This window comes from Elephas maximus, chromosome 23 (genome assembly GCF_024166365.1).
Source record: "Elephas maximus indicus isolate mEleMax1 chromosome 23, mEleMax1 primary haplotype, whole genome shotgun sequence".
Taxonomy (NCBI): domain Eukaryota; kingdom Metazoa; phylum Chordata; class Mammalia; order Proboscidea; family Elephantidae; genus Elephas; species Elephas maximus.
In genome coordinates this window covers 76,387,985-76,412,319 of record NC_064841.1, presented here as the reverse complement: position 1 = coordinate 76,412,319, position 24,335 = coordinate 76,387,985, and the positions used below count along the sequence as shown (strand labels likewise).

The 24,335-nt window shown below is 47.3% G+C and overlaps 1 protein-coding gene across 2 annotated transcripts in view; it reads right to left on the bottom strand.

The window, feature by feature from the left end:
* Positions 1 to 9,212: 9,212 nt before the first annotated feature.
* The window catches only part of COL4A2 (collagen type IV alpha 2 chain), a 242,979-nt gene continuing 227,856 nt past the window's right edge, over positions 9,213 to 24,335 (bottom strand). For both annotated transcript variants that reach the window (XM_049867353.1, XM_049867354.1), the window contains exons 41-48: positions 21,940 to 22,056; positions 21,269 to 21,430; positions 21,051 to 21,149; positions 20,479 to 20,625; positions 20,206 to 20,322; positions 16,561 to 16,752; positions 14,134 to 14,420; positions 9,213 to 10,484 (exon numbers count right to left, since the gene is read on the bottom strand). In XM_049867353.1, coding sequence (XP_049723310.1) covers positions 10,227 to 10,484; positions 14,134 to 14,420; positions 16,561 to 16,752; positions 20,206 to 20,322; positions 20,479 to 20,625; positions 21,051 to 21,149; positions 21,269 to 21,430; positions 21,940 to 22,056 — 1,379 coding nt within the window. In that variant the 3' untranslated portion in view covers positions 9,213 to 10,226. The remainder of the gene's footprint in view (positions 10,485 to 14,133; positions 14,421 to 16,560; positions 16,753 to 20,205; positions 20,323 to 20,478; positions 20,626 to 21,050; positions 21,150 to 21,268; positions 21,431 to 21,939; positions 22,057 to 24,335) is intronic.

The window sequence follows — 24,335 nt, the reverse complement described above, 5'->3', positions numbered from 1 at the left end:
TGGAATTGCAACCCGGAAAGCCAAACCCATTGCCATCTAGTCGAGTCTGACTCGTAGAGACTCTATCGGACAGAGTAGAACTGCCATATAGGGTTTCAAAGGCAGTAAAGCTTTATGTAAGAAGACTGCTACATCTTTCTTCCAAGGAGCTGCTGGTGGGTTCAAACCACCAACCCTTCTGTTAGCAGCCAAGCACTTACTTAACCACTGTGCCACCCAGAGGGCTGTGGCGGTGGAAGATGCTCAGGAGGTGGGCTTCAGCTGACTGGGGTTGTAATCCTGTCTCTGCCACTTACTAGTTGTTACTTAAACTGTTAACAAGTTACTTAATTCCCACAGTCACAGGTTTTCTCAGGTATGAAGTGATGATACGTTGTTGTTAGATGCTGTTGAGTCAGTTCTGACTCATGGTGACCCCATGTACCATGCAACAAAATAATGACCTGTCCTGTGCCATCGTCACAATTGTTGCTATGTTTGAACCCATTGTTTGTTACAGCCACTGTGTCAATCCATCTCATTGAGGGCCTTTCTTTTTTTCGCTGACCCTCTACCTTACCAAGCATGGTGTCCTTCTCCAGGGACTGATCCCTCCTGATAACATGTCCAAAGTACATAAGACGCAGTCTCACCGTTCTCTCTTCCAGGCAGCATTCTGGCTGTACTTCTTCCAAGACAGATCTGTTCGTTTGTCTGGCAGTCCATGGTATGTGCAATATTCTTCACCAACACCACAATTCAAAGACATCAATCCTTCTTCAGTCTTCCTTATTTATTGTTTCCCTTTTACATGCATATGAGGTGATTGAAAATACCATGGCTTAGATCAGGGGCAGCTTAGCACTCAAGGTGACATCTTTGCTTTGTAATACTTTTAAAGAGGTCTTTTGCAGTAGATTTGCCCAGTGCAATGTGTCATTTGATTTCCTGACTACTGTTTCCATGAGTGTTGATTGTGAATCCAAGTAAAATGAAATTCTTGACAACTTCAACATTTTCTTCATTTATCATGATGTTGCTTATTGGCCCAGTTGTGAGGGCTTCTGTGTTCTTTATGTTGAGGTATAATCCATGCTGAAGGCTGAAGTCTTTGATATTCATCAGTAAGCGCTTCAAGTCCTCTTCACTTTCAGCAAGCAAGGTTGTGTTATCTGCATAACACAGGTTGTTAACGAGTCTTCCTCCAATCCTGATGCCCCGTTGTTCTTCATATAGTCCAGCTCTTGGATTATTTGCTCAGCATATAGATTAAATAAGATTAAAGGATACAACCCTGATGCACACCTTTCCTTACTTTAAACCACACAGTATCCCCTTGTTCTTTTCAAACAACTGCCTCTTGGTCTATGTACAGTGTTCTGGCATTCCCATTCTTTGCACAATTATTCGTAATTTGTTATTATCCACACAGTTGAGTGCCTTTGCATAGTCAATAAGGCACAGGTAAACACCTTTCTGGTATTCTGCTTTCAGCCAAGATCCATCTGACATCAGTAACGACATCCCGTTCTGAATCCGGCTTGAGTTTCTGGCAGTTCCCTGTTGTTGTACTGCTGCATCTGCTTTTGAATGATCTTCAGCAAAATTTTACTTGTGTGTGATATTAATGATATTATTCGATAATTTCTGCATTCTATTGGATCAACTTTCTTTGAAATGAACAAAATTTCGGATCTCTTCCAGTCCGTTGGCCAGGTAGCTGTCTTCCAAATTTGTCGGCACAGGTGAGTGAGCACCTCCAGCACTGCATCCGCATGTTGAAACATTTTACTTGGTATTCCTTCAATTTGTGGAGCCTTGTTTTTTGCCGATGCCTTCAGAGCAGCTTGGACTTCTTCCTTCAATACTATTGATTCTTGATCATATGCTACCTCCTGAAATGGTTGAACGTCGATCAATTCTTTTTGGTAGATTGGTGATATAGTGTGTGTTATGGATTGAGTTGTGTCCCCCATAAATGTGTGTCAACTTGACTAGGCCATGAGTCCCCGTATCTTGTGGTTGTCCTCCATTTTGTGATCTGATGTGATCATCCCTTGTGCTGTCAATCCTAACCTCTATGATGTTAATGAGGCAGGATTAGAGGCAGTTATGTTGATGAGGCAGAACTTAATGTACAGGATTAGCTTTTTTGAGTTAATCTCTTTTGAGATATAAAAGAGAGAAGTGAGCATACCGCCAAGAAGGAAGTGCCAGGAGTGGAGCACGTCTTTAGAACCTGGGGTTCCTGTGATGAGAAGCTCCTAGACCAGGGGAAGATTGATGACAAGGACCTTCCTCCAGAACCGACAGAGAAAGCGTTCCCCGGGAGCTGGCGCCCCAGATTTGAACTTCTAGCCTCCTAGACTGTGAGAGAATAAATTTGTTTGTTAAAGCCATCCCCTTGTGGTATTTCTGTTATAGCAGCACTAGATAACCAAGACAGCTGTAAAGGGTTATTGTGAGAAGTGGAGATGATGTCTGTGTATATACATAACCCATAGTGTGCAGCCGTCGGCACATGGCGGGCCCACAGTGAATACTGTTCCTGTTGTATTAGATGCTTTTATAGGTGACATCTTTGCTTTTTAATACTTTAAAGAGGTCTTTTGCAGTAGATTTGCCCAATGCAATATGTCATTTGATTTCCTGACTGCTGCTTCCAGGAGTGTTGATTGTGAATCCAAGTAAAATGAAATTCTTGACAACTTCAACATTTTCTTCATTTATCGTGATGTTGCTTATTGGTCCAGTTGTGAGGACTTTTGTGTTCTTTATGTTGAGGTGTAACCCACACTGAAGGCTGAAGTCTTTGATCTTCATCAGTAAGTGCTTCAATTCCTGTAGATGCAGGCAGAGCGCCCACCTGCCTAGATTGTCTCTTTCATTTGCTCTTCGTGGTGACGGCCTGAAGTTCTCATTATGACAGTCAGACCTCAGAGGGTCTCAGAGGGTGGGGGACAGAGTGAAGGAGGGGACTGGAGCACTGGTCGTACCCATCCTGGAGCACCCCCTCCATTTCCAGGAGGAGCCAACACCACGCAAAACAAGAGCGGAGGGGGTGGGGGCTGGGGAGGGCAGGGAGCGGGCAGGCCCTGCTGGTGCGTTTTTCTCCCTTTACGGTTCTGTACAATTTTCGGTTTAGTCCTGAATCAAGCACTGCAGAAGCAGAAGGGCTGGTGGGACAAACACAACTACACAATGGATTTTTCCTCCCAAGGGACAGGAAGCCAGCAGGTCCCGGTGCTGGGCACAGTGCCCTTTTGGCCCCTGTGGTGACTCCCTGGACAACAAGCTGCTGTCCCCATCTTGAGGAAGAGAGCTCTGGGAAGCTGAATACCTCATGGCTGGTCCCACAGTCAGGGGCAGTTTGGGGATCTGACCTGACTTCAGTGCCCAGTTCTGTTTGTTGTACTGTTTGTTCTCTTATAAAGGTGCCCAGGACAGATCACCCAGCAAGCAAGGTGCGCATGGGCTTAATTGTGTTTACCTACTAGCCTGTAATGCACAATGTCACATGGGTTTTGCCACTTGTGAAACCCACGTGAAATCTGAAACGCGCGTGAAATGAGGTACTACCATTAGTAGGTAAACGCAATCAAGCCTGTGTGTACTTGCTTACTGTAAACCTGTGTATAAAAAAACTGGTTAATCTGTCCCTGAAAGGTGTGTTTGGTTGCTTAGGCTTCTAACCAGCAGACAACAATTGTTCCAAGAGAAATTGGACTCTCCCTTCATTTTATTCCTCAATCCATTTTGTTTTCCATTTAAAAATTTACTGGAGGCCAAGAAAGCAGGCTCTTGCATCGGTAATTTCTAGGTCATGGGCTGCAGCATCTGGCATTAAACAGTGTGGCTCATGCCTGCTCCCTGTCAAGGCAGCTGGGAGGCCTGTGAAACGGCCATTTGTATCTCCACGACGTACAAGTGTGTCTCCAGTGGACCCTTTCAGCCCTCCTCATTCTGTCTCACTCTCAGGTGGCCTCCAATGGCTTGTTTACTAGCCTCTCCGTGGCGTGGGGACCATGGGAGCCCAGTAGCTGAGGGCGACTCCTCACGGTGAGTGGGCAGTGTGGGAGACCCCAGCAGAGAGACTTCATAGTCTGAATGCAAGCATTCCTTTTCCAGCAACCCTGCAGATAACACTGGCTCTTCGTAGTGGAGAAGCAGGAATGAATCAGCTCAAGGCAGGAGCTCGGGCGCCACCCCACAGAGAAGCTGGACCTTGTCCTGTTTAGGATCCAGTGGGCGTTGCAGAAATGACTATGATTGTAGAGCTAGGTTATCCTCTAGCTTCCAAGGCTGCCTCTACCCCAGGCCACCCTTTCTTCTTGAACCTTGGCTCAGGAAGGGAGGCAGAACTTCCTTGAGTGACTCCTACTGCCTGCACTTGCAAGGCTCTTCAGAGAGTCAGCCTGCAGGTAGGGAAGGGGTGTCAGGGAGTTGCTGGGGTGTACTTCCAGCTAGAGAGGATAATGGCCTCTCCGTACCCCTCCTGTGTGGCATTGCAGCTGTAGCCTCTTGTCTCTAGCTTGGGTGCACTCCATCCTTCAAAAAAAAAACGATTAAGAAGTCAGTATGTGCAACTTAAAATGTCATTTAGATTCCTGGACTAGATGGTACATGGTAGTGACCCCCAGGTTTTGAGGATTCAGAGCTGATTTATTGAAAGTGCCTGACACGCAGTCAGGGCTCAGTTAAATGGTAGCTATTTTTTGGAAGTCGGCATAGGTTTTGGAGGAAGTCTATAGATTTGGGCTTGAATCCTTGCTAATTTAACTGATTGTATAACTTGGGGCAAGTTAACTTAACCTCTCTGTGTGAAATCTCCTTCCTTATAAAATGGGACACACCATAACTACCTCACACTTGTTGTTAGTTGTTGCTGTCAGGTCAATTCCAACTCACGACGACACCATGTGTGCAGAGTAGAACTTGCTTCACTGGGTTTTCAAGCCTGTGACCTTTCAGAAGCAGATCACCAGGCCTGTTTCCCAAGGTGCCTCTGGGTGGGTTCAAACCACCAACCTTTTGGCTAGTAGTTCAGCGCTTAACCATTTGCAGAAGCAAATAAAATATGCCCTGTGAATGCACGTAGCAGAGTCCGGAACACAGAAAGCCCTTCACGAAATGATAGTTCCCTTCCATCTGCAATTTCACCAGCTAAAAGATGGTGCTGTGTTAAGGTAGCTGAACTTGGTGGCGAAACGGCCAGAAAGCAATTCTTTCCCTGCCTTAAGGGCTCCACCCTCTACAGTAGCTTATAGATGCCTTTAGTTTGGCAACTTTCTCCGATCCTCTCGTTGTTTAGCTCTCATGAGGTGAGCTTGGCCTTCATTCCATTTTTCTATGCACCATTTGCTTGGGTTTGGTCTGCTGACTCAAGACCATCCTTGCATGTCAACTTTACCCTTTCCTTCCATGTCTAGAATGTCATGAAATGCATTTTCAAAATTTACTTTCATTACTCCCACAGTCTATTCTGAATAGCTCTTCTCTACTTGAACCCATTCAAAAAATTCCCAAATGGCAGGGATTCTTTCAACTCCTTCTCTGGCCCAGGACATGATATAAAACTAACGTGAGTATATCCATGCTGTGTGCCGCCTGAAGCATGTTCACATGGAGTAGCTGATTTCTCTTAACACCACTGTGAAGTACAGATGCTTTGTTTCATTTTACCTTGAGGCCCTGAGAGCTGAAGAAATGTGCTCAGAGCGTCCTCATCACCTTGTTTTTCTCTGGTAGTTTAAAGGTTAAATGTAGCTTCCCAGGAGTTGCTATCTTTATTTGTGTACCCTCTACCCACCCCCTTGGGATGGCATTTCCTCCAGCTTAATGTGCATTCTGTCATCAGAGGGGGTGCTGAAAGTCCTTTCGGGATGCGGTTGGGAGGCAGAAGTGATTCTAATTTCAAGGCATCCTCTCTCTGGAAACTATGGGACACTGCTAATGGGACATTTAGCTTTCTAGGCAGGTTATTCCTGGCACAGAGAAACTAGACCAGAAAATCTCTCTCATGCTGTATGCAAGGAACCATGAAGGACAGAGCTTGAAATTTCAAGGTTTAGGTCTAACGATCTGATTCAAGAGTAAGACATCTAGACCCATTATGCCTGGGCAGATCATGGGCTCCTTTGCATAAACAGATATTGGGGTTATGAAATACTAGTTTGTATTTGGTTTATGTTTTATTGTCTACATTTTTTAATCCTATTATGTTCTGAGACTGTGATCTTATTTTTCTCTTCTTACTTATTTTAGGAATCCTGGTGGCACAGTGGTTAAGAGCTCAGCTGCTAACCAAAAGGTCGGCAGTTTGAATCCATCAGCTGTGCCTTGGAAATCCATGGGGTAGTTCTAACTCTGTCCTATAGGATCGCCATGAGTCAGAATTGACTTGATGGCAATGGGTTTATTTTTATTTTAATTTCTGTAGGTCCAAGATTCTAAACTTTTTAAAAAATTTTTATTGTGGTTTACGTGAAAGTTTACAAATCAAATCAGCCTCTCATATAAAAATTTATATACACCTTGCTATATACTACTAATTGCTCTCCACCTAATGAGACAGTACACTCCTTCCCTCCACTCTCTCCTTTCATGTCCATTTGGCTAGCTTCTGACCCCCTCTGCCCTCTCATTTCCCCTTCAGATAGGAGATGCCCACATAGTCTCATGTGTCTACTTGATCCAAGAAGCTCACTCTTTACCAGTATCATATTCTATCCTGTAGTCCAGTCCAAACCCTGTCTGAAGAGTTGGCTTTGGGAATGGTTCCTGCCTTGGGCTAACAGGAGGTCTGGGGTCCATGACCTCCGGGGTCCTTCTAGTTTCAGGCTATTAAGTCTGGTCTTCTTACGAGAATTTGGGGTCTGCATCCCACTGCTGTCCTGCTCCCTCAGGGGTTCTCTGTTGTGTTCCCTGTCTAAATTCTTTTTATGTTTAATACTGGGCAGCTGACTCTGAAGTGTGACCCACACACAGGTTTAGGTTCGATAACCTAAGCCTATGCTGCTATAACAGAAATACCACACGTGGGTGGCTTTAAAGGACAGAAATCTGTCTCCTCACAGTTTACCAGTACCAGATGCCATCAAGTTGATCCTCACCTGTGGCGACCCAGTGTGTGCAGAGTAGAAGCGTGTTTCATAGGGTTTTCAGGACTGTCACCTTTTAGAAGCAGATCACCCGATTTCCTTCCAAGGTGCCTCTGGGTAGGTTGGTTTGAATCGCCAGCCTCATGGTTAGTAGTCAAGCACTTAACTCTCTGTGGCACCCAGGGACTCCTCTCACAGCTTGGAAGGCTGGATGTCCAAATTCAGGGCACCAGAGCTAGGGGAAGGCTCTCTATTGGCTCTGTGGGTCTCAGCTTCTGGAGACCTGGCTTTTCTAGGTTCCTTGGTGGTCTTCATGTGGCGTCTATCTTGCCTGTGTTTGTGCTTGCCTCTGAGTCTAATCTTCTCTTTTTATAACTCAGAAGCAATTAGGTTTAAGGCCCACCCTACACTGATAGGAAACCCTGGTGGCCCAGTGGTTAAGAGCAACGGCTGCTAACCAAAAGGTCAGGAGTTTGAGTCCACCAGGCACTCCTTGGAAACTCTATGGGGCAGTTCTACTCTGTCCTGTAGGGTCTTTATGAGTCGGAACCGACTTCACGGCAATTGGTTTTGGGTTCTACACTAATATGGCCTCATTAACATAAAAAGAGTACCCTATTTGCAATCAGGATTACATCCCCAGGTAGAAACCAAAACCAAACCTGTTGCCGTAGAGGCCTGTAAGACAGACTAGAACTGCCCCAAGGAGCAGCTAGTGGATTTGAACTGCCGACCTTTTGGTTAGCAGCCGTAGCTCTTAACCACTACACCACCAGGGCTCCTCCACAGGTATAGTGGCTGGGATTCTAACACACACACACACACACACATTGGAGGGGGTGCAATTCAGTGCATAACAGAAGCCAAGCAGAGATGTTCAGCACTGTCACATGCTGTGAGTACCTTCTTGGTAGTGGGGACGGGAGCCTGGAATAAAGAGTTGTCTCAATAAGCATCTCAGAGAGTTGCTCTGCGGGACATCTTTCTGGCCTGGTTTCACATCCTCTTCCCCCACCTTTCTGCGCCAGCTGTTGCTGTGTCAGCTAGCTGCGTGCAGGTGTAGTCCGACAGGTACGGGGTAGACCTTGTTTTGGGCGTACCTGGCTTCTCTGCGACCACCTGGAATGGCAGCAGGTGCCTGCTCAGCCATGCTGGTGGACAGGTACATCTGGCAGTGTGAGAGAATGAGCACCCTTGGGGCAACCCCTGACCACTGGGGACAGGAGCTAGTGGATAAATACATTCTTCCCTATACCGACCCTGGTGGCACAGTGGTTAAGAGCTTGGCTGCTAAGCAAAAGGTTGGCAGTTTGAATCCATCAGCTGCTCCTTAGAAACCCTGTGGGATAATTCTACTCTGCCATACAGGGTCACTATGGGTTGGAATAGACTCGATGGCAATGGGCTTTGAGTCCCCATTCCAGTTCCCTAGAATCACTTCCCCAAATGAACTTCCTGTGCAGACATCCTTGTCCAAGTCTGTTTTTGGGGGAAATGCAAGCCAAGATAGTTGCTAATCAATTTTAAGTATAATTAAAAGGCAGAATACTTAATTCATTATGTGGACTTTTTTTTTTTTAAGAAAAAATATAATATGAGATTGACTATTAACAGGTAAAAATAAAATTTGGTGCATTGGACTTCAAAAGAAATCAAAGGCGGAAACACACCTTCGAGACTGTTTCAGCACTGAGATTTGCATCTTAAGGAGTTACGTTGGAACTAACTGGATTTCTTTGGATGTTTGTGTGGTACACACCACCCAAATTCAAATCGTGATGCTTGTGGTGTGTTCTGTAAACATTAATGAATGATAACACAGAGTTCTCTGAGAAATGAAAGGCAATACAAGTCAACAGACTTGGGTTCAGGTCAAGAGACTTGAAGTCCAGTCTATTGGAACTCAAAACAACAGCCTTAAAACTTGCACAAAGTACTTGGCCTGGGATGAAGTGTAAGCTAGAGGCAGGTGTGACCAAAACTGGAGCAGAAGTGAGTTTGGCATCAGAAAAAAGGACCCCATTCAAAGTATACCAGCACGGCGCCGAGCTTTACCCAAGGCTCACAAGCCCAGATGCAGTGCCTGGTGTCAGTCTGAGCAAATTTTGTCTACAAATGAGAAAATTAGTCAACGAGTTAGGGTTTAAAAAGGTTCAAAACCAAGTTTTATTTTGTGGTAGTTAGACAAGGATAGAGTAATCATAAAAATACAACTAAAAAAAAATCATGTATATATGGAGGGTAAAATCTTCCAGATAACTTGGGGCAGTAGAAAATCACTGCTGACTTTACAAAGTTTATCTTCAAGTTGCGCTGTTGGGAACAGACTAGCTTTAAAGATTGCCATTTCTCTGTGAGTTCTGCCAAATCCCACGCTCTGGCAGGATGTGGGAGGATGGGGGGAAGAATGATAGTTGGTGTGTGAAGATCAGGTAGGTACTTTTTAAAAATAAGAAACCCACTTGGCCCTCCTGAGGGGCTGAGGACAACTCACAGCCACAGAGAGTGGACTGAGAAGAGGATTTGAGAGAAAATAGGGCTGTTATAATGTTGGGTAGAAAAAAGGGCGAGACCCACCATCCACAGGAGACTCCCAGGAGCCCATTGGGCATTAGGGTGTCCCAGGCTGCGAGCTTTGATCGCTGCCGTCTTGTTTGTACCACTCCATGAAAATAAAGTGAGTTGTCTGTGGCACTGGAAAGTACAGTGACTATATAGGTAAAGACTGAGTAGCTAGTATACTTAGTGGTGTGATCATCTAGTATGACCTGATTGGGAGTGCTTGACCTGTTATTGGTTATCTATTTTGAGGGTTCAGGGGGTCACGCAGAGGCAGGGCTTCATTCTGGAGGCAAGTTACAGTGGCCAGAGCCTGTTACAGGAGCAAAGTGGCTATTGGTGTAAATGCTGGTGCTGAATTCCTTTGGTAGACTTTATTGTTTTTTTTTTTTATATTTTTAAAGAAAAAAAGAATCAATTTTGGGGTCAGCATCTGAGGTATTATGTTAAGAATAAGCACCAAAATGGACCTTCCCGACGCGAATGTCGACTTTAGCAGACAGCACTCTCTGGTCTCCCTCCCGGGCCGAGCATCACAGGTTCTTCGAGCACACCTGGCATCGGCTGATGTGTGTCCGGATGAGCCGGTCACAGGTTCTTCATGCACACCTGGCAACGGCTGATGTGTGTCCGGATGAGCCCGGCTTTGAGGGTGTCGGCCGACGGGGAGCCCTGGAAGTTCTGCTCGGGGATGGTGGTGAGCCAGAAGCTGTACTTGTTGGCGTAGTAGTGGCAGGTGCCGCGGGCCCCGTTGCATTCGATGAAAGGTGTGGCCCGGAAGTCCTCCAGACAGCTGCCCGGAGACACCAGCGACTGTCCGCCACCTTCATCCCCTGCGGCTGTGTGCTGGGTGGAGGGGAGGAGACAGAGCAGGTGTGTAAGTGCAGACAACTGCGGACAGCCCAGAGGTGTCACGTTACCATCTGCTTTCTGCTGTTTTTAACTGAGCAAATGGCCAGAATCTATGTCAATACAGACCCAACTGCGAACAGCCCAAAGGTAAAGGAGTATCCTCTGCTTTTCTTCTTCTTTTTCACTGAACAAACCGTGACCATCTCTCTGTGTCAGGACAGACCCACCTGCAACGTGCTATTTCATGCACAGTGTTCAGAAATAGGGGCTTTGCTAAATCAGTCATGGTACATGTTCAGGAGAAGAACGACCCAGGGCATTTGAGTGTGCTGGGCAGGTGTTTGTTGACATAAATAGATGTTCACGGTGTGTCGTTAAGTAAAAACTACAGCAACAACAAAAGCAAATCATAATCAGCAGATAAACTACATTTTGGTTTTTTAAAAAAAACTACCCACTCATATATATTCATGGAAAAAAATCTGGCAGCCTTGATACCAAAATGTAAACCATTTTTTTTTTAAACAAACAAAAAATTGGCTCTCTGTCAGCATCTGAGGTGATAAGTTAAAAACAGGCACCACAGTGAACACTTCGTGCCCTCCTGCGTGAGTGTTTATGGATACGTAATGAAGTATGAGCGGTTTTCATTACTTTTAAAATCTCTCTTTGCTGGTTTTTCTACAAGAACATGTTTTACTTCTTTAATCTTGTTTTTCAATCAGAGGGCTGTTAAATAAGCCATTTGAGGTAACTGAAGTCTTACTTAGCTGTAGGCTAAGAGGCTGGGTGAGGTGCCTGAGGGAAGACAGAAACCTGGAATCACGAAGAGCAATTATTAAACCACCTCTTTCTTTTGGGGGAGGGGAGGGAGAGTATTTTACTAAACAATTTTTTTAAGCTGTTTGTTGTTGTTGTTGTTGTTAGGTGCCCTTGAGTTGATTTCCGACTCAGAGCAACCCCACAGGGCTTTCTAGACTGTAATCTTTATGGGAGCAGATTGCCGAGTCTTTCTCCCATGGAGTGACTGGGTGGGTTTAAACCCCCAACATTTTGGTTAGCAGCTTGAGTGCTTAACATTGCATCTCCAGGGCTCTCCCTCTCCTTCTTTTGGCCATTTTTAAATTTGACTTCCTTTCAATTTCGTAATACTTTGTAGGGATGGCAGTCCTGTCCACCTTGTGGGCCTCTGAGCTTGGCCCCTCAACATACACCCCTTTCTCCTGGCCTTGGGACTCACAGCAGCTAATGTCTTATATTCTATATTCTATAAGAGAATCACCTTGACAAGTGGCTGAACCCTGAGAAGCGACCTGGAGCACTTTCACAGTGTGGTCCAGTGTGGACTTCATGGTAGCCTGAATCTTAAAAGGAAAAGCTGACACTGTGGCTGGCTAGATGGTCACAGTCGCCATAGTCCAGTTTGGAGAGAGGTCACTTTCTGCACGTGGCAGCACCTGCTGGCTGGCTGCTGACCACCTGTCGGCCACCTGTCTGTCTCCAGGAACTCAGCCCTTTGTCCGCAGCCCCTGCCTGGCTCTCCTGGGGAACGGAGAAAGCTCAACCCATGAGCCCACACATGCTAGCGGAGAGGGAAAGGGTGAGCAAGGGAAAAGGTGGATCTCAGCACAGCTTCCCTGGCTCCTGAATTCCTGCCGTGGACTTGTGAGCAGCTATGTCTTCTCCTTCCCAAAGTCCGCTCTCTTCATGCTATAATGCCAGCACTCCCTAAGCTCTAAGATTCACACCCTACCCTGGAAGAGTGGATGGAAGGGCATGTAATCCGCTGACGAGACACACCACAAGCCTTCTTTGGGTTTTGGTCCTTGCCTCCTAACCAGAACGACAGGCACAGAGATTAAACAGTTCAACAGATCAGCTCACTTATCTGTCCTGAATGCCACCAGGGAATTTGTCTGTGGTTCTTAGAAGTCAGGGTGTCAGGGTGTCTCTGCTCCATCCGCCCTGACTCCCTGCTGTATTAGCAAGGCTAGAGGACTCTGTGGCCATCCTATCACCCACGCCTTCTGTGGAATGTCACGTCCCAGGCTTGCTCGGGTTATCGGACATTTAAGCAGAGGATAATATGTGCAAATCCTATTACCCTGCTTTAATGATATTAATTTGAAATGTAGTTGCCAATGAAAGAAGGGACTTCTCTGGCCTTTTTGGGGGACTGTGTAATCAGGCTTCATGGGGAGAAGGCTCATTTCTTTTTGAGTTTAACAATGGGAGTTAAAAAAAAAAGAAAAGAAACCAAAAGATTGCTTCTTCCATTACACAGGGACACTAAGGTTACTGTGAAACTCCGTAGGACCCCTCAAAAGTCACTGTGAACGATAAGCTTCTTGAAAGTAGAAATCGTGCTTATTGGTACACAGAATTTAGTGCCCTGTTCTTCCAATTGGGGTATCAATAATATCTCTTAAATTATTAAAATATCAATATTCGTGTACCTTTTCCTTTCATATAGCTCCACCCTTTCTGAGGATGTAGAATTGTTTTGTCTTGTTTTGAGAAGATTAGTAGTCATTATGTAGTTTCTATATTAAGTTATTTATGAAAAATTTAATACATTGAGCATATCAGAAATACAATTGGAGCGATGAGAATTATAATAAATGTCAATGGAATGGAAACCCCCTGGCCTCAACTTGCCTTTCCTTTCTCCCTACAAAGATTTATTAAGCAATAGAATTTGGTTAGGAGCTATGGCTGCTAACCAAAAGTTTGAATCCACCAGCTGCTCCTTGGAAACCCTATGGGGCAGTTCTACTCTGTCCTATAGAATCGCCATGAATTGGAAGCAACTCAACGGCAATGGGTTTTTTTGGGTACAGCAGTCCAGTCCCTTCTCTGGATGTTAAGGTAAACCCAAGCTGACCAAACGTGAAGTTTCTCTACCTTGTATCCAAAGGCTACCTGAAACTGGTATTCCAGGATTTTCCTCAGCAGTGTAATCAGTTTTAAGTCAGCTATTTCTTAAAGGCATTCTAGATTCTAAATAGATGCTACCTAAGATTCTTAGGGTTCTAGATAAAATTTTTCCATATATATATATATATATATATATTTAGCTTTCTGGTAAACCAAGGATAGATTTACCTTTGGTGCTGTGTTTGTTAATAGACAAGACGCCAAACTTACCCTAATTCCGGGGCTGCTGCTGGCCCAACACAGGCTTGGCAGCAAATTAATGGGCCGCTTCTAGGTGGGGGGGAGTCCTGGCAGTGCAGTGGTTAAAAGCTCGGCTGCTAACCAAAAGGTCAGCAGTTTGAATCCACCAGCTGCTCCTTGGAAACTCTATGGGGCAGTTCTACTCTGTCCTATGGGGTCACTATGAGTTAGAATCGACACTACAGCAATGAGTTTGGTTTTTTTTTCCCCTCTAGATGAGGGCGGCCTCGTGCGTAGGCACACGGCTCACTTAGCAAAGTGCAGGCTGTATTCCAGCTCTCACTCATCCCGTGGGCCAGATGCCCTTGTGCAGTACACAACCTAACAACCAACTGTGGCTGCCCTGTCTGATTACTCTACAGAAAAGTGGCTGCTATTCCTGCTGTTTACCCAGCCAGTGTGTGGCTGGGGAGAGGAACTAGATTTGGTCCCGAGCTCTGAGAGAGAGGGGGCAAGTACCACATACCATGAGGAAGGAATAGCCGATCCACAAACTCCGCCACCCGGCTGGGCAGTGGGGGATGGACACATCTTGACTGTGGACCGCAATGGCAACAGCCGGGGCCTCGCACACGGAGCAGCGGCTGATGTAGGGCCTGATTTCGTCTTCGGCCACAGGCATCATGGGCAGCGGGGCAGTGGTGGAGAGCCAGTAGGACTTGTCGTTCCGGCTGGCATAGTAGCAGATGTCACCAGGGTTGCAGTAGAGGAAGGGCATGGTGCTGAACCGCGCCAGGCAGGAGCCTGCCAGTCCTGTGGGAGAAAGGCATGCCTTGAGATCACAACTGAGCGTGGCTGGAGGATCCATATCCTGGACGAGCTCTGTACCCACGGCCACCTGTGCCGAGTTCAGCCATGCACTGGGGAGACCAAGCTGCAGCTTTTCAATTTTCTTTACATTTTTTTGCACCCAAACCAACCCACTGCCGTCGAGTCGATTCCGACTCATAGCGACCCTATAGGACAGGGTAGAACTGCCCCGTAGAGCTTCCAAGGAGCACCTGGCAGATTCGAACTGCCGACCCTTTCGTCAGCAGCCGTAGCTCTTAACCACTACGCCACCAGAGTTTCCCTTTTTTTGCACAGTGCGGGGTAATTGATTACTTCTGTGTGGCCTTTCTAGCGGGGTCTTGTAACTCCCACTCAGGTGATTGGGGAGGACTGTGTGATAGGGTAGCTGTGGCCCACCGAGGGGATTGGTCAGCTTTGCCTTAAAAGAGTCAATTCCTGAGCAAAGAGGAGGAGCCCACCACCAAGGAAAGAGAGACCCTCAGCAGGAGACCCAGCAGCAGAGGCCGTGTGGTGGGCTTCCCAGCCTACAGATAGAGAAAGCTGAGTGCCTTTGGGCAGAGACTGAGGGCCAGGGAGAGGCTGCCTGTGAGCACAGCTGGCAAGAGGCTGTTCTGATGGAAGACCTGTATCCTGAGTGTTCCTTAGCCTGAATTGTAACTGTTACTTCCCCAATAAACCCGTAATTGTGGGCATGGTCTGTGAGTTCTGTGTGGAACCCAGCAGAGAAGTAGAGAGTGCCGTGGGAGGGACAGTTGGTGTCAGAGTTGGTGAAGATGGCAGAGAGAGGAGGCATGTGTGACCCCTGCCTCATGGGAATCAGCCTTGCGGGGTTAGACGAGGTCAGACACTGCCCCATGCTGTTTTTACACACAGACTACACTGGCATTAGCGTCTCTGCTCTTCCAGAAGTTCTCTGTATCCAGTCGGGAGTCAGATCAGCTGACACGTGTCTTTGGGGACTGGCACTTTGGGTGAGGCCCTTTTAGGAGGATCTTACAACAGCCAGCCCCGAGGAAATCCTCATGGATTTCCACTATGAAGGCATCTTCCATATATCCCACAGACCCCACCTCCGCCCCTAAAGAAATTCTGGCTGTTCCAAGGTCCCAGATAGCTCTGCTCCTTCCGGGTAAAAAGACTGATTCTACCTGATGGCAGGCTGATTTACTGTCTATAACTACACAAGTTTCCCTTTTCACACGGACTGCTTGGAAGCTCAGAGCCATATGTGCGGTTCGCCTTCACAACTATGCGAAGTACTGTGGCATGCCTCCTTACCCCGTTCTCAGTTCTATTTTATGTCCTTTGTTTGCTTTGCCCCACTTAAAACAAACGAACAAACAGAAAACACCTTATTATGCAAGTGGAGCAAGTAGGCAGGAACGTGCAAGGTTTATTCAGCTTGACAAACGTTTGCAAACCAAAGGCACTGCTGTCCTGCATCCAGATCAAGAAATAGAATAGTGCTAGCATGCTGCAAGCAAAGATAACCACTGTCCTGATATCTACCATCACAGACTAGCTTCCCTCCTATACCCCCCCTCCTTTTTTTTTTAATGCTTGTTACATTTCCTGTGCTCTTTCAAGTCATTTTAATTCCACTGGGCACCGGGGCTAATTTGAATAAATACGTACACACATACATGCATATTCAAACCACATGCATTTTCCTGGGGTTTCTCCACAGGAAAGTCGGAGTTAGTCCCAGCCCCTCATGGCCTCCAGCCTGACTGCAGTTTGTTTACAGAATTTGGGGCAAAAAAAAAAAAACAGGAAGAAAGCCAAGTACTTAAGAGCCTCCCGGTAGAGAAGGAACCCCGCGTGGATAGAGCCACACTTGAGCCTGCACATGCTGATGTCATATCAAAAAGCAGGTCCCTGCATTACTGCTGTGGGATTAAGGGGTTTGTAAGACTTGGGCTTCAAAGGCCACTTTAATCTTTTCTGAAACCCCCAAGAATGTGGATTTACCCAGAGCCATCAATCAGCATAAACTCATCAGTCTTAAAGCAGTTAATGACTCTCGCTGGGGCCCTTTGATCTTGACCACCCCCAGTGCCCAAGAACTAAGGTCTAGGGGAGCTCCATGGGCGGGACTTACCCAGATCCTGGTTGTGGGCTTTCTCCTGGCCTTCAAAGTACAGCAGGCTGTATCCACTCCAGAGCTTGTTCATGCCAACGGGGCACATGGGCTCCTGGTCTGTCTGGCTGTGCTTCACCAGGAGATAGCCGATGCTGACGCTGCGACCCGGCATGCCCGGTAGGCCGGGGCTCCCCTGGCGGCCGGGCTCCCCTAGGGCCCGAGAGAAAGCGGTCACCTTCTGAACCCTTTCATGAACCGATTATTTTCTGCTTGGCTGTTTTTTGTTGGTACCATGTGTTTTCATTAACAGAAGCATGCTGAATCATTGAGTGTGGTTTTGAATTTCTGGTAGGTAGTATGTATTGTTTTTATCTTGCCCCCTCCCACAAGTTTACCCTAAGTGTTGAGTGGTACATGTGAAGTACCATTAATTACACCCCAGAGCCCCCACCGGAGTCTATGGGTACATACATGTAACAAAAATTTTTCAAAATTTCTATTTTCCCCACCAAAAATTCAGACACCTCATACAATATCCTGTAAAAAGAGTAATTTGCAGCGCATTCCTGAATTTCTTCAGTTTCCAACAGTCATAAAGGCCCCTGCCTTGGGGCAGCACGTACTGTTACTGACGCGGCAGCTTCCGATCAACCGTCAGAGGCTAAAAAAGTACTTGGTCCCTAGAGGTGCCTGTGAGCACGGAAGGGTTTAAACACCAGATTCCGTCAAGTCAACTCCGACTCGTGACCAGGCCATGTATATCACAGCCCTACGATGCTCCACGGGGTTTTCAGTGGCTGATTTTTGGGAAGTAGACTGCCGGGCTTTTCTTCTGAGACACCTCTGGGTGGACTCGAACCTGCAACCTTTCAGTTAGCAGGTGAGCGCATTAATCGTTTGTACCACACAGGGTTTCCGGTCACCTTTTTAGTTGCCCTGAAAACCTCAGGACCATAGCAGGCAGGCAGAGCTGTTGCTGACATCGCAAAGATACATTTAGAACATGCTGCTCAGGGTCTGAACAAGCCTTGGGTCTCAGTGGCTTCGCCCTTTTTAGATAAAGAGCCTCTTGGGAAGGATTTGACCTAAATCTAGTGCTCAGAAAACATGAAATAATGATAGTGATGATACTAAACAAATAGGATGGATCTCTTCCAAGAAAGGACTCAGCCTACTGCACAAGATATGCCAGACGCCTTCAGGGTATGCCCTATGCTGAGAGAGAAGGACTAGAACATTCTGGAGTTGAGAGGGTCCTCAGAAGTATCTCAGGCCAGCCTCCAACACAACGCATGAACCTCCTCTGCCCTAAACAGAGGCCTCCCTTTGCTGGACACTTTCGGGGAGAGGAGCCTCGTTGCACATCAAGCTCATCCCCCACTTGGACTATTCCAGGGGTTAGAATGTTCTTTCTCATGCTGAGATGAAATCTGCCCCCTGTAACTCGATTCTTCCCCTGGAGCCCAAGAGAATGTTACCTGCCTCCAACGTGACAACCTCTCAAATATCTGAAATCAGCTCTTCTTACTGACCCTTCCTGCTGTACCTCTACCCCCTCCAAGGGACATTTTCAATAGCTCATCCCGTTTGATACAGCATCGTCTCTCTGCCCTACACTGTCTTGGTCTCCTACCCCTGGAGGGCTCCAGTTCATCAGTGTTTGTGGTAAGACGGGGATCTCCCACATGACCATCACCTCTGGCCACGGTTCGGAGTCTGTGGAGGACGGTGGATTGCTGCTTCTTGTGATGTGGACGCTAATAATATGGCCACGTTTAATCATCACAGGTGCTTGGACGACTGGCTCAAACTGAGCTCAGGGAGATTAAAGTCAATCTCCAACTTTTTTTTTTGCATGAATTGCTACTATTTTAAGCCTATCCCATCCTGTAGGAGCCCTGCTGATACAGTGGTTAAGCACTTGGCTGTTAACCGAAAGGTTGGTGGTTCAAACCCACCAGCCGCTCTGCAGGAGAAAAATGTGGCAGTCTGCTTCTGTAAAGATTAAAAAACAGAAACAAAACCAAACCCATTGCTGTTCAGTTGATCCCACCTCATAGGGTTTCCAAGGAGTGGCTGGTGGATTCTAACTGCAGACCTTTTGGTTAGCAGCTGAGCTCTTAACCACTGCACCATGAGGCAGCCTTGGAAACACTACGGGACAGTTCTCCTCTGTCCTGTAAGATCGTTATGAGTCGGAATCAACTCCACAGCAACGGGTTTTTATTCCATCCTGCACATGTAAAATAATTTTAAGAAATAAATAATGCAGGACTTTACACGGACCCTGGTTAATTCAATCTGTTTCTTTTAGCTCATTGTCTCAGGCCTCCCCAATCTTTAAGATACTTGACTCTTAACAGTATATCAATAGTGCTTCCAACTCTGCCAAAAAAAAAAAACCAAACCCACTGCGGTCAAGTTGATTCTGACTCATTGGAACCTGTAGGACAGAGCAGAACTGCCCCACAGCGTTTCCAAGGAATGGCTGATGGATTCAAACTGCTGACCTTGTAGTTAGCAGCGAGCTCTTTAACTGCTGTGCCACCAAGGCTCCTTCAACCCTGAAGCAGCTGCAAATTTCTTAAAGAAAAGAAGGAAGAGAACATGTTCTGAGCACTCTCTGACCCAGCTGTTCAGCACAGATGCCATGGGACACACCCAGGAGTGACAGCTACTGCAGGCGCCTTAGGAGAGAAGCCGGGACAGGTGGACGGGCATCTCTGTGTTTTCTCAGCACTAATTTATTTACTACCTGTTGTGGATTACATTGTGTCCTCCAGAAATGAGTGTCAACTCAGCTAAACCATGATTCCCAGTATTGTGTCATTGTCCGCCATTTTGTGATCTGATGTGATTATCCTATGTGTCATAAATCTTACCTCTATGATGTTCATGAGGCAGGATTAGAGGCAATTATGTTAATGAGGCAGGATTCAATCTACAAAATTAGGTTGTATCTTGAGTCAATTTCTTTTGAGATATAAAAGAGAAGTGAGCAGAGAGACGGGGAACCTCATGTCATGTCACCAAGAATGAAGAACTAGGAGGGGGGCACATCCTTTGGACCCAGGGTCCCTGTGCTAAGAAGTTCCTAGACCAGGGGACAGTTGAAGACAAGGACCTTTCCCCAGAACTGACAAAGAGAGAAAGCTGTCCCCCAGAGCTGGCACCCTGAACTTGAACTTCTAGCCTCCTGAACTGTGAGAGAATGAACTTCTGTTCATTAAAGCCATCCCTTGTGGTATATTTGTTATAGCAGCACTAGGTGACTAAGATGCTACCTAAATGAGATTTGAGTTTGAGGCCTGGCCAAGGCACCTCATATGTAGCCACCGCCTGTCTGTCAGTGGAGGCCACGTGGTGCTATGACGCTGAACAGGTTTCGGCAGAACTTCCAGACTAAGACGGACTAGGAGGAAAGGCCCAGGGATCTATTCCCCAAATCAGCCAGTTTTGAAAACCCTGTGGATCACAAGGGTCTGATCTACAGCTGATCACAGGGCTGGTGCAGGTCTGGGCAGCATTTCATTCTGTTGTGCTCAGGGTCGCCATGAGTCAGGGGCCACCTCGACGTCAGCTAACAGCAAGAATTTATCAGATTGACAGTGGACACGGAAGAAACTCTCTGCCCTCCTTCTCCTCTTATCATTCCTCACTTACCTTCTTGGCCAACTGGCCCCTGATGGCCCATGGGTCCTTGGTCTCCCCGGAATCCCGGGACAGCAGACACGCCACCTCTTCCCTGGGGTCCTGACTTTCCTGGTGCCCCACGCAAACCTGCACGGCCACCAGAATAAGTACTATGAGCACAACTGGGAATGGGTGATGGTGCTTGGTATAACTACAGCAGTGCTGAACAAATGCTTTTCAGCAGGAAAACAAAAACAGGAAAAGAAACCTCTCCCTGGAGACACTATAGCTCCACGCTCCTACCTGGGTCTCCTGGAGGGCCCTGGGGCCCCATCTCTCCAGGTGCACCAGGAAGACCTCTCCTTCCATGGGGACCCATCGTCCCTGGTTCAGCAGCTATCTTCTGGGGGATTCCTGCAATCCCTGGGGATCCTAAAGAACCAGCGGCACCTGGGAAGGAAGAAAAAAGCCCGCATTAAACACATGAGCACCACTTGGCTTTATTATTCAGAACTCTATTCTATTTTTTTCCATTGAAACAAATCTTGGAGCTTTTTCGAAAAAAACCTTAGTTTCTAGCGATGGGACTGCTAAGAACTCATCCGAGAGGTAGCTCAGTGCCTGTCACCTAAATAAACTAACATTTCATTCACCCAAGCCCTGTGAATACAATGGCATGCTCTGAGTGGGTCCTGGTCTTGGTTTTCTATTTGCTATTTAAACTTTGTGGCTCCATGTCAAAGAGGATTCTGAAATGTGGAGCTGTCTCCAAGCCAGAAAGACAGTGGCAGGGCCAGGAACAGGTCCCAGGAGTCCACTCATGGTCATAGTTGTCCTGAGAGGCGTCGTCTGCAGCTGGTTGGACAGCCACTTACCTGGGAGTCCTCTGTCTCCTTTGGGTCCTTTGGGGCCTCTGTCACCCACACTCCCTGTGGCACCGGTGTTCCCCATGAGTCCTTGTTCACCTCTGGGACCTTCAGTACAAACAGGTCATTAGGAACACACATCTCTAGACAGAGAGTGACTCCAGTCATCTCCGACCAACGCTGACTGTCCCCTGAGAAGGAGGTTCCTTAGACTGGGGCACAGTTACCTTTTTCTCCAGGTACACCAAACACACCGGGTCTGCCTTGGGGTCCAGGGTCCCCTACCCATCCTTTGGTCCCTGGGTTTCCTGGAGTTCCAGGATTCCCAGCATCTCCTCTGCTGCCGGGAAGAGCCGCAGGTCCAGGGGGTCCTGGGGGGCCTCGGTAACCTGTCGACGTCCATCGCAAGAAACAAGAGTTTAAACAACACCTCAAGGAAGGCCGAGTCTACGCTGATGAGGGCGCTGAAGGCTGGGGGACTTGCACCAGACCCCAGATGCCAAGGCCACTCAGTTAGTGGATTGTTTCTGGAATGTTCTGAACACCGGGTGGCTTTCTCCTTTTCAATGCTCAGCTAATATGTGGTTAGAAAATGTGAATTAAATTGAACAGTTGTCTAAGCACAATATGGTGAAGAAGAGGAAAGGACTGCACCCTGTAAGCTTCCAAGGTTGCTGCAGTTTTGCATATCTAATCCGACAGCAAGTTCTCACCACTGATGGTCATTTGGTTTCCTGGGGACTCTGACAGTAGAAAGGAGTGAGTGCTGTGTTTGTGATGAAAATCAATGTGTTCTGGATGAGCGCTAATGGCCACTGCTCTCTCCCATCCCTAAAGTCAAAGGTGAACCCCAGCTCCTGCCCCAGAGATTTGTGCCCAAATGCATACATCTGCTTACCTTGCAGGCCGAATATCCCCGGGGCCCCTTTGTCACCGGGTAAGCCAGAGATGTTGGAAGGGGGAGTGATTCCTGGAAAACCCTGCAGCCCTGGACTCCCAACTGGGCCTCGTTCCCCTTAGGATGAAAACAAAAGACGTTCTTTTAATGGAGGCATCAAACTTTTCTCCCTATTATTTTCCTTTTATGACATCACCTGTCAAGGGGCGGGGACGCCTCTAAGGAGGAGACAGTGAGTGAAGATGTCCTGAGGCCGAGAAATATTTCTGAGCTGCAGCCCTCCAGGCAGAGGTGGGAGGCAGGGCCATCTGACCAGGGGCCATCTACTGCGGAAAATAGTGCCTGCGGCAGTTAGTGTTGAACTGCCGAATGATCTCTCACAAATGGAAACTACAGTGGCCAAGAGAAACTGCTCCCTCGTGTCCTGCCTCAAGTGGCACCCAGGGCACACGCCTACCTGACATACTTAGGCCTCTGCGATCAGCTCCCACCTCCTACCTGCCTGTTCCTCCTCGGAGGACACCTGGCCAAACCAGTTCCAGCATCCTGCTCTTTCTGCCTCTTAGCCCCACGGGCACCCTCCCTGGCTCCTGTAACTGCCTGCTGTGCCTCAGCAACAGGCTTGGCAAAGAAAGTAAGACTCAAGCTCCTTCACATTGCTAGCCATTGGTGGCTGTCAGCACATGTGATGGAATGGAAGACTGCAGAATTGGCAAAACAAGGTTTATGGATTACATCCATGTATATATAGTAATTCTCTCTGTGATTTCCTTTCAGTATCTTGGATCCCAGCTATCAACGGCTGACTCAGAGGCACTGATGGACGACAGACCCCGGGGGGGAAATCACCCAAATAAGGAAATGCGTGAGCATTCTACTCCTCTATGCCATCCTCGACAGGATATTTACTAAGTGACTGTGTGCCTGGTGGTACGGAGCTGCCGCGGACGCACTGATGAGCAGAAACGGACATGTCGCCGGCCGAATGGAGCTGAACCTCCAGGGCAGACGTCTTCAGTTTCTCTCCTAATCTCTGCACTATCGTTTGTTTTTCCACTAAGATCTGGGGAGTAAGGGGTTAATACCAAAAGACTGCAAAAAACAACAGAACAAACAAAACACCACAAGAATGTTTAAAGTATCCAGAGACAGCCTCATCTGAACTAAAGGAAAGACGGTTGGGGGCAGTCTATCACAAATACCTGAAACTCAAAAAGAGTAAAACGCAGTGACTAATCTATCCCCATCAGAGACACTAAGAGATTTTCATTCTAGAAGACTGTGCTGTCCATCACAGGGGAAATGGTTCTTTTTGCGTGTGTGTTTGCGTGGGACGGAGAAATGAACGCCAGGAGACCCGCTGAGAAAAGCGTCTCTTTAGTCCCACTAATCACAGCCAACCAGCAAGTGGCTTTATTAGACCTGAGGGGTTAACAAGGGGCCATCTGTAGTTTGATATAAAATGACACCAATCGAGCTTCCTAGAACTGTTACCACAAAGCAACCCAAACAGATGGTGAGCGTCAGTGAATAAATGGGAAGAAACCTCTGAGTTAGATGATCCAGTTAAGTCCCTAGATTGGCCACATTCCCACAAACACATCATTAACTTAACTACAGTGATTAGGACTCTGTTAATGAGAACATTTAGCACGCTAGAGTCACTTTGCTGGCATCAGAATCAAAACAATTATGGGGTTTCAGTAGCCCCCCTGGGTATTCATAACTCCTGAAATAAAAGACCCTGACTGATGGAGGTGGATGAAAAGCCATTTTGCATAACCGATTGATACCAACTGATACCTGCACGTCAGCTGCAGAAATAGTTGAGGCCGCACATTCTAGCTTAAATGCCTGAGGTGAAATGCATCCAAAGAAAGGCAATAGGTTGGAATGACTCCCACAGTCTCAGAGAAGAGAAAGCCCTGGCAGGCCATCTGTGAACGTCACTATGGAAAGCGATCTTTTCCTCATCACAGAAGCTGAGGTCCAGATGGCAGAATGAAGCGTCTCCTTGCCCTGGACTCCAGGAGCTGCGCTGAAGTCACCAGCTCCTCGCCCTGGCATTGGGCCACTGTGACTTTTCATGCAGGAGAGGGGGTAGGGGACAACGGCTTTAAAAAAGAGGTACTACCCCTTAGTACTTCTCTGCCTGTGGGTTCTTTGAGTCTAATGTCGAGGAATTCTGAACCAGAGCAGCTCAGGCCTCTGTGCACGGAGACCCGAGAGTTTCTCTCCCCAGCTGGAAGCCCAGTGCATGACTGGGACATTCGGTCCGGGAGACTGTCTAGCCCCAGTGCTGGGGTTACAGAGATGCCCCCTGGCTCATGCTGCCCCCGGTGGAAAAAACGTGGCAATGAGCTGGGGCCTTGGGAGGGAGGCTCCTGGGTGGTCAA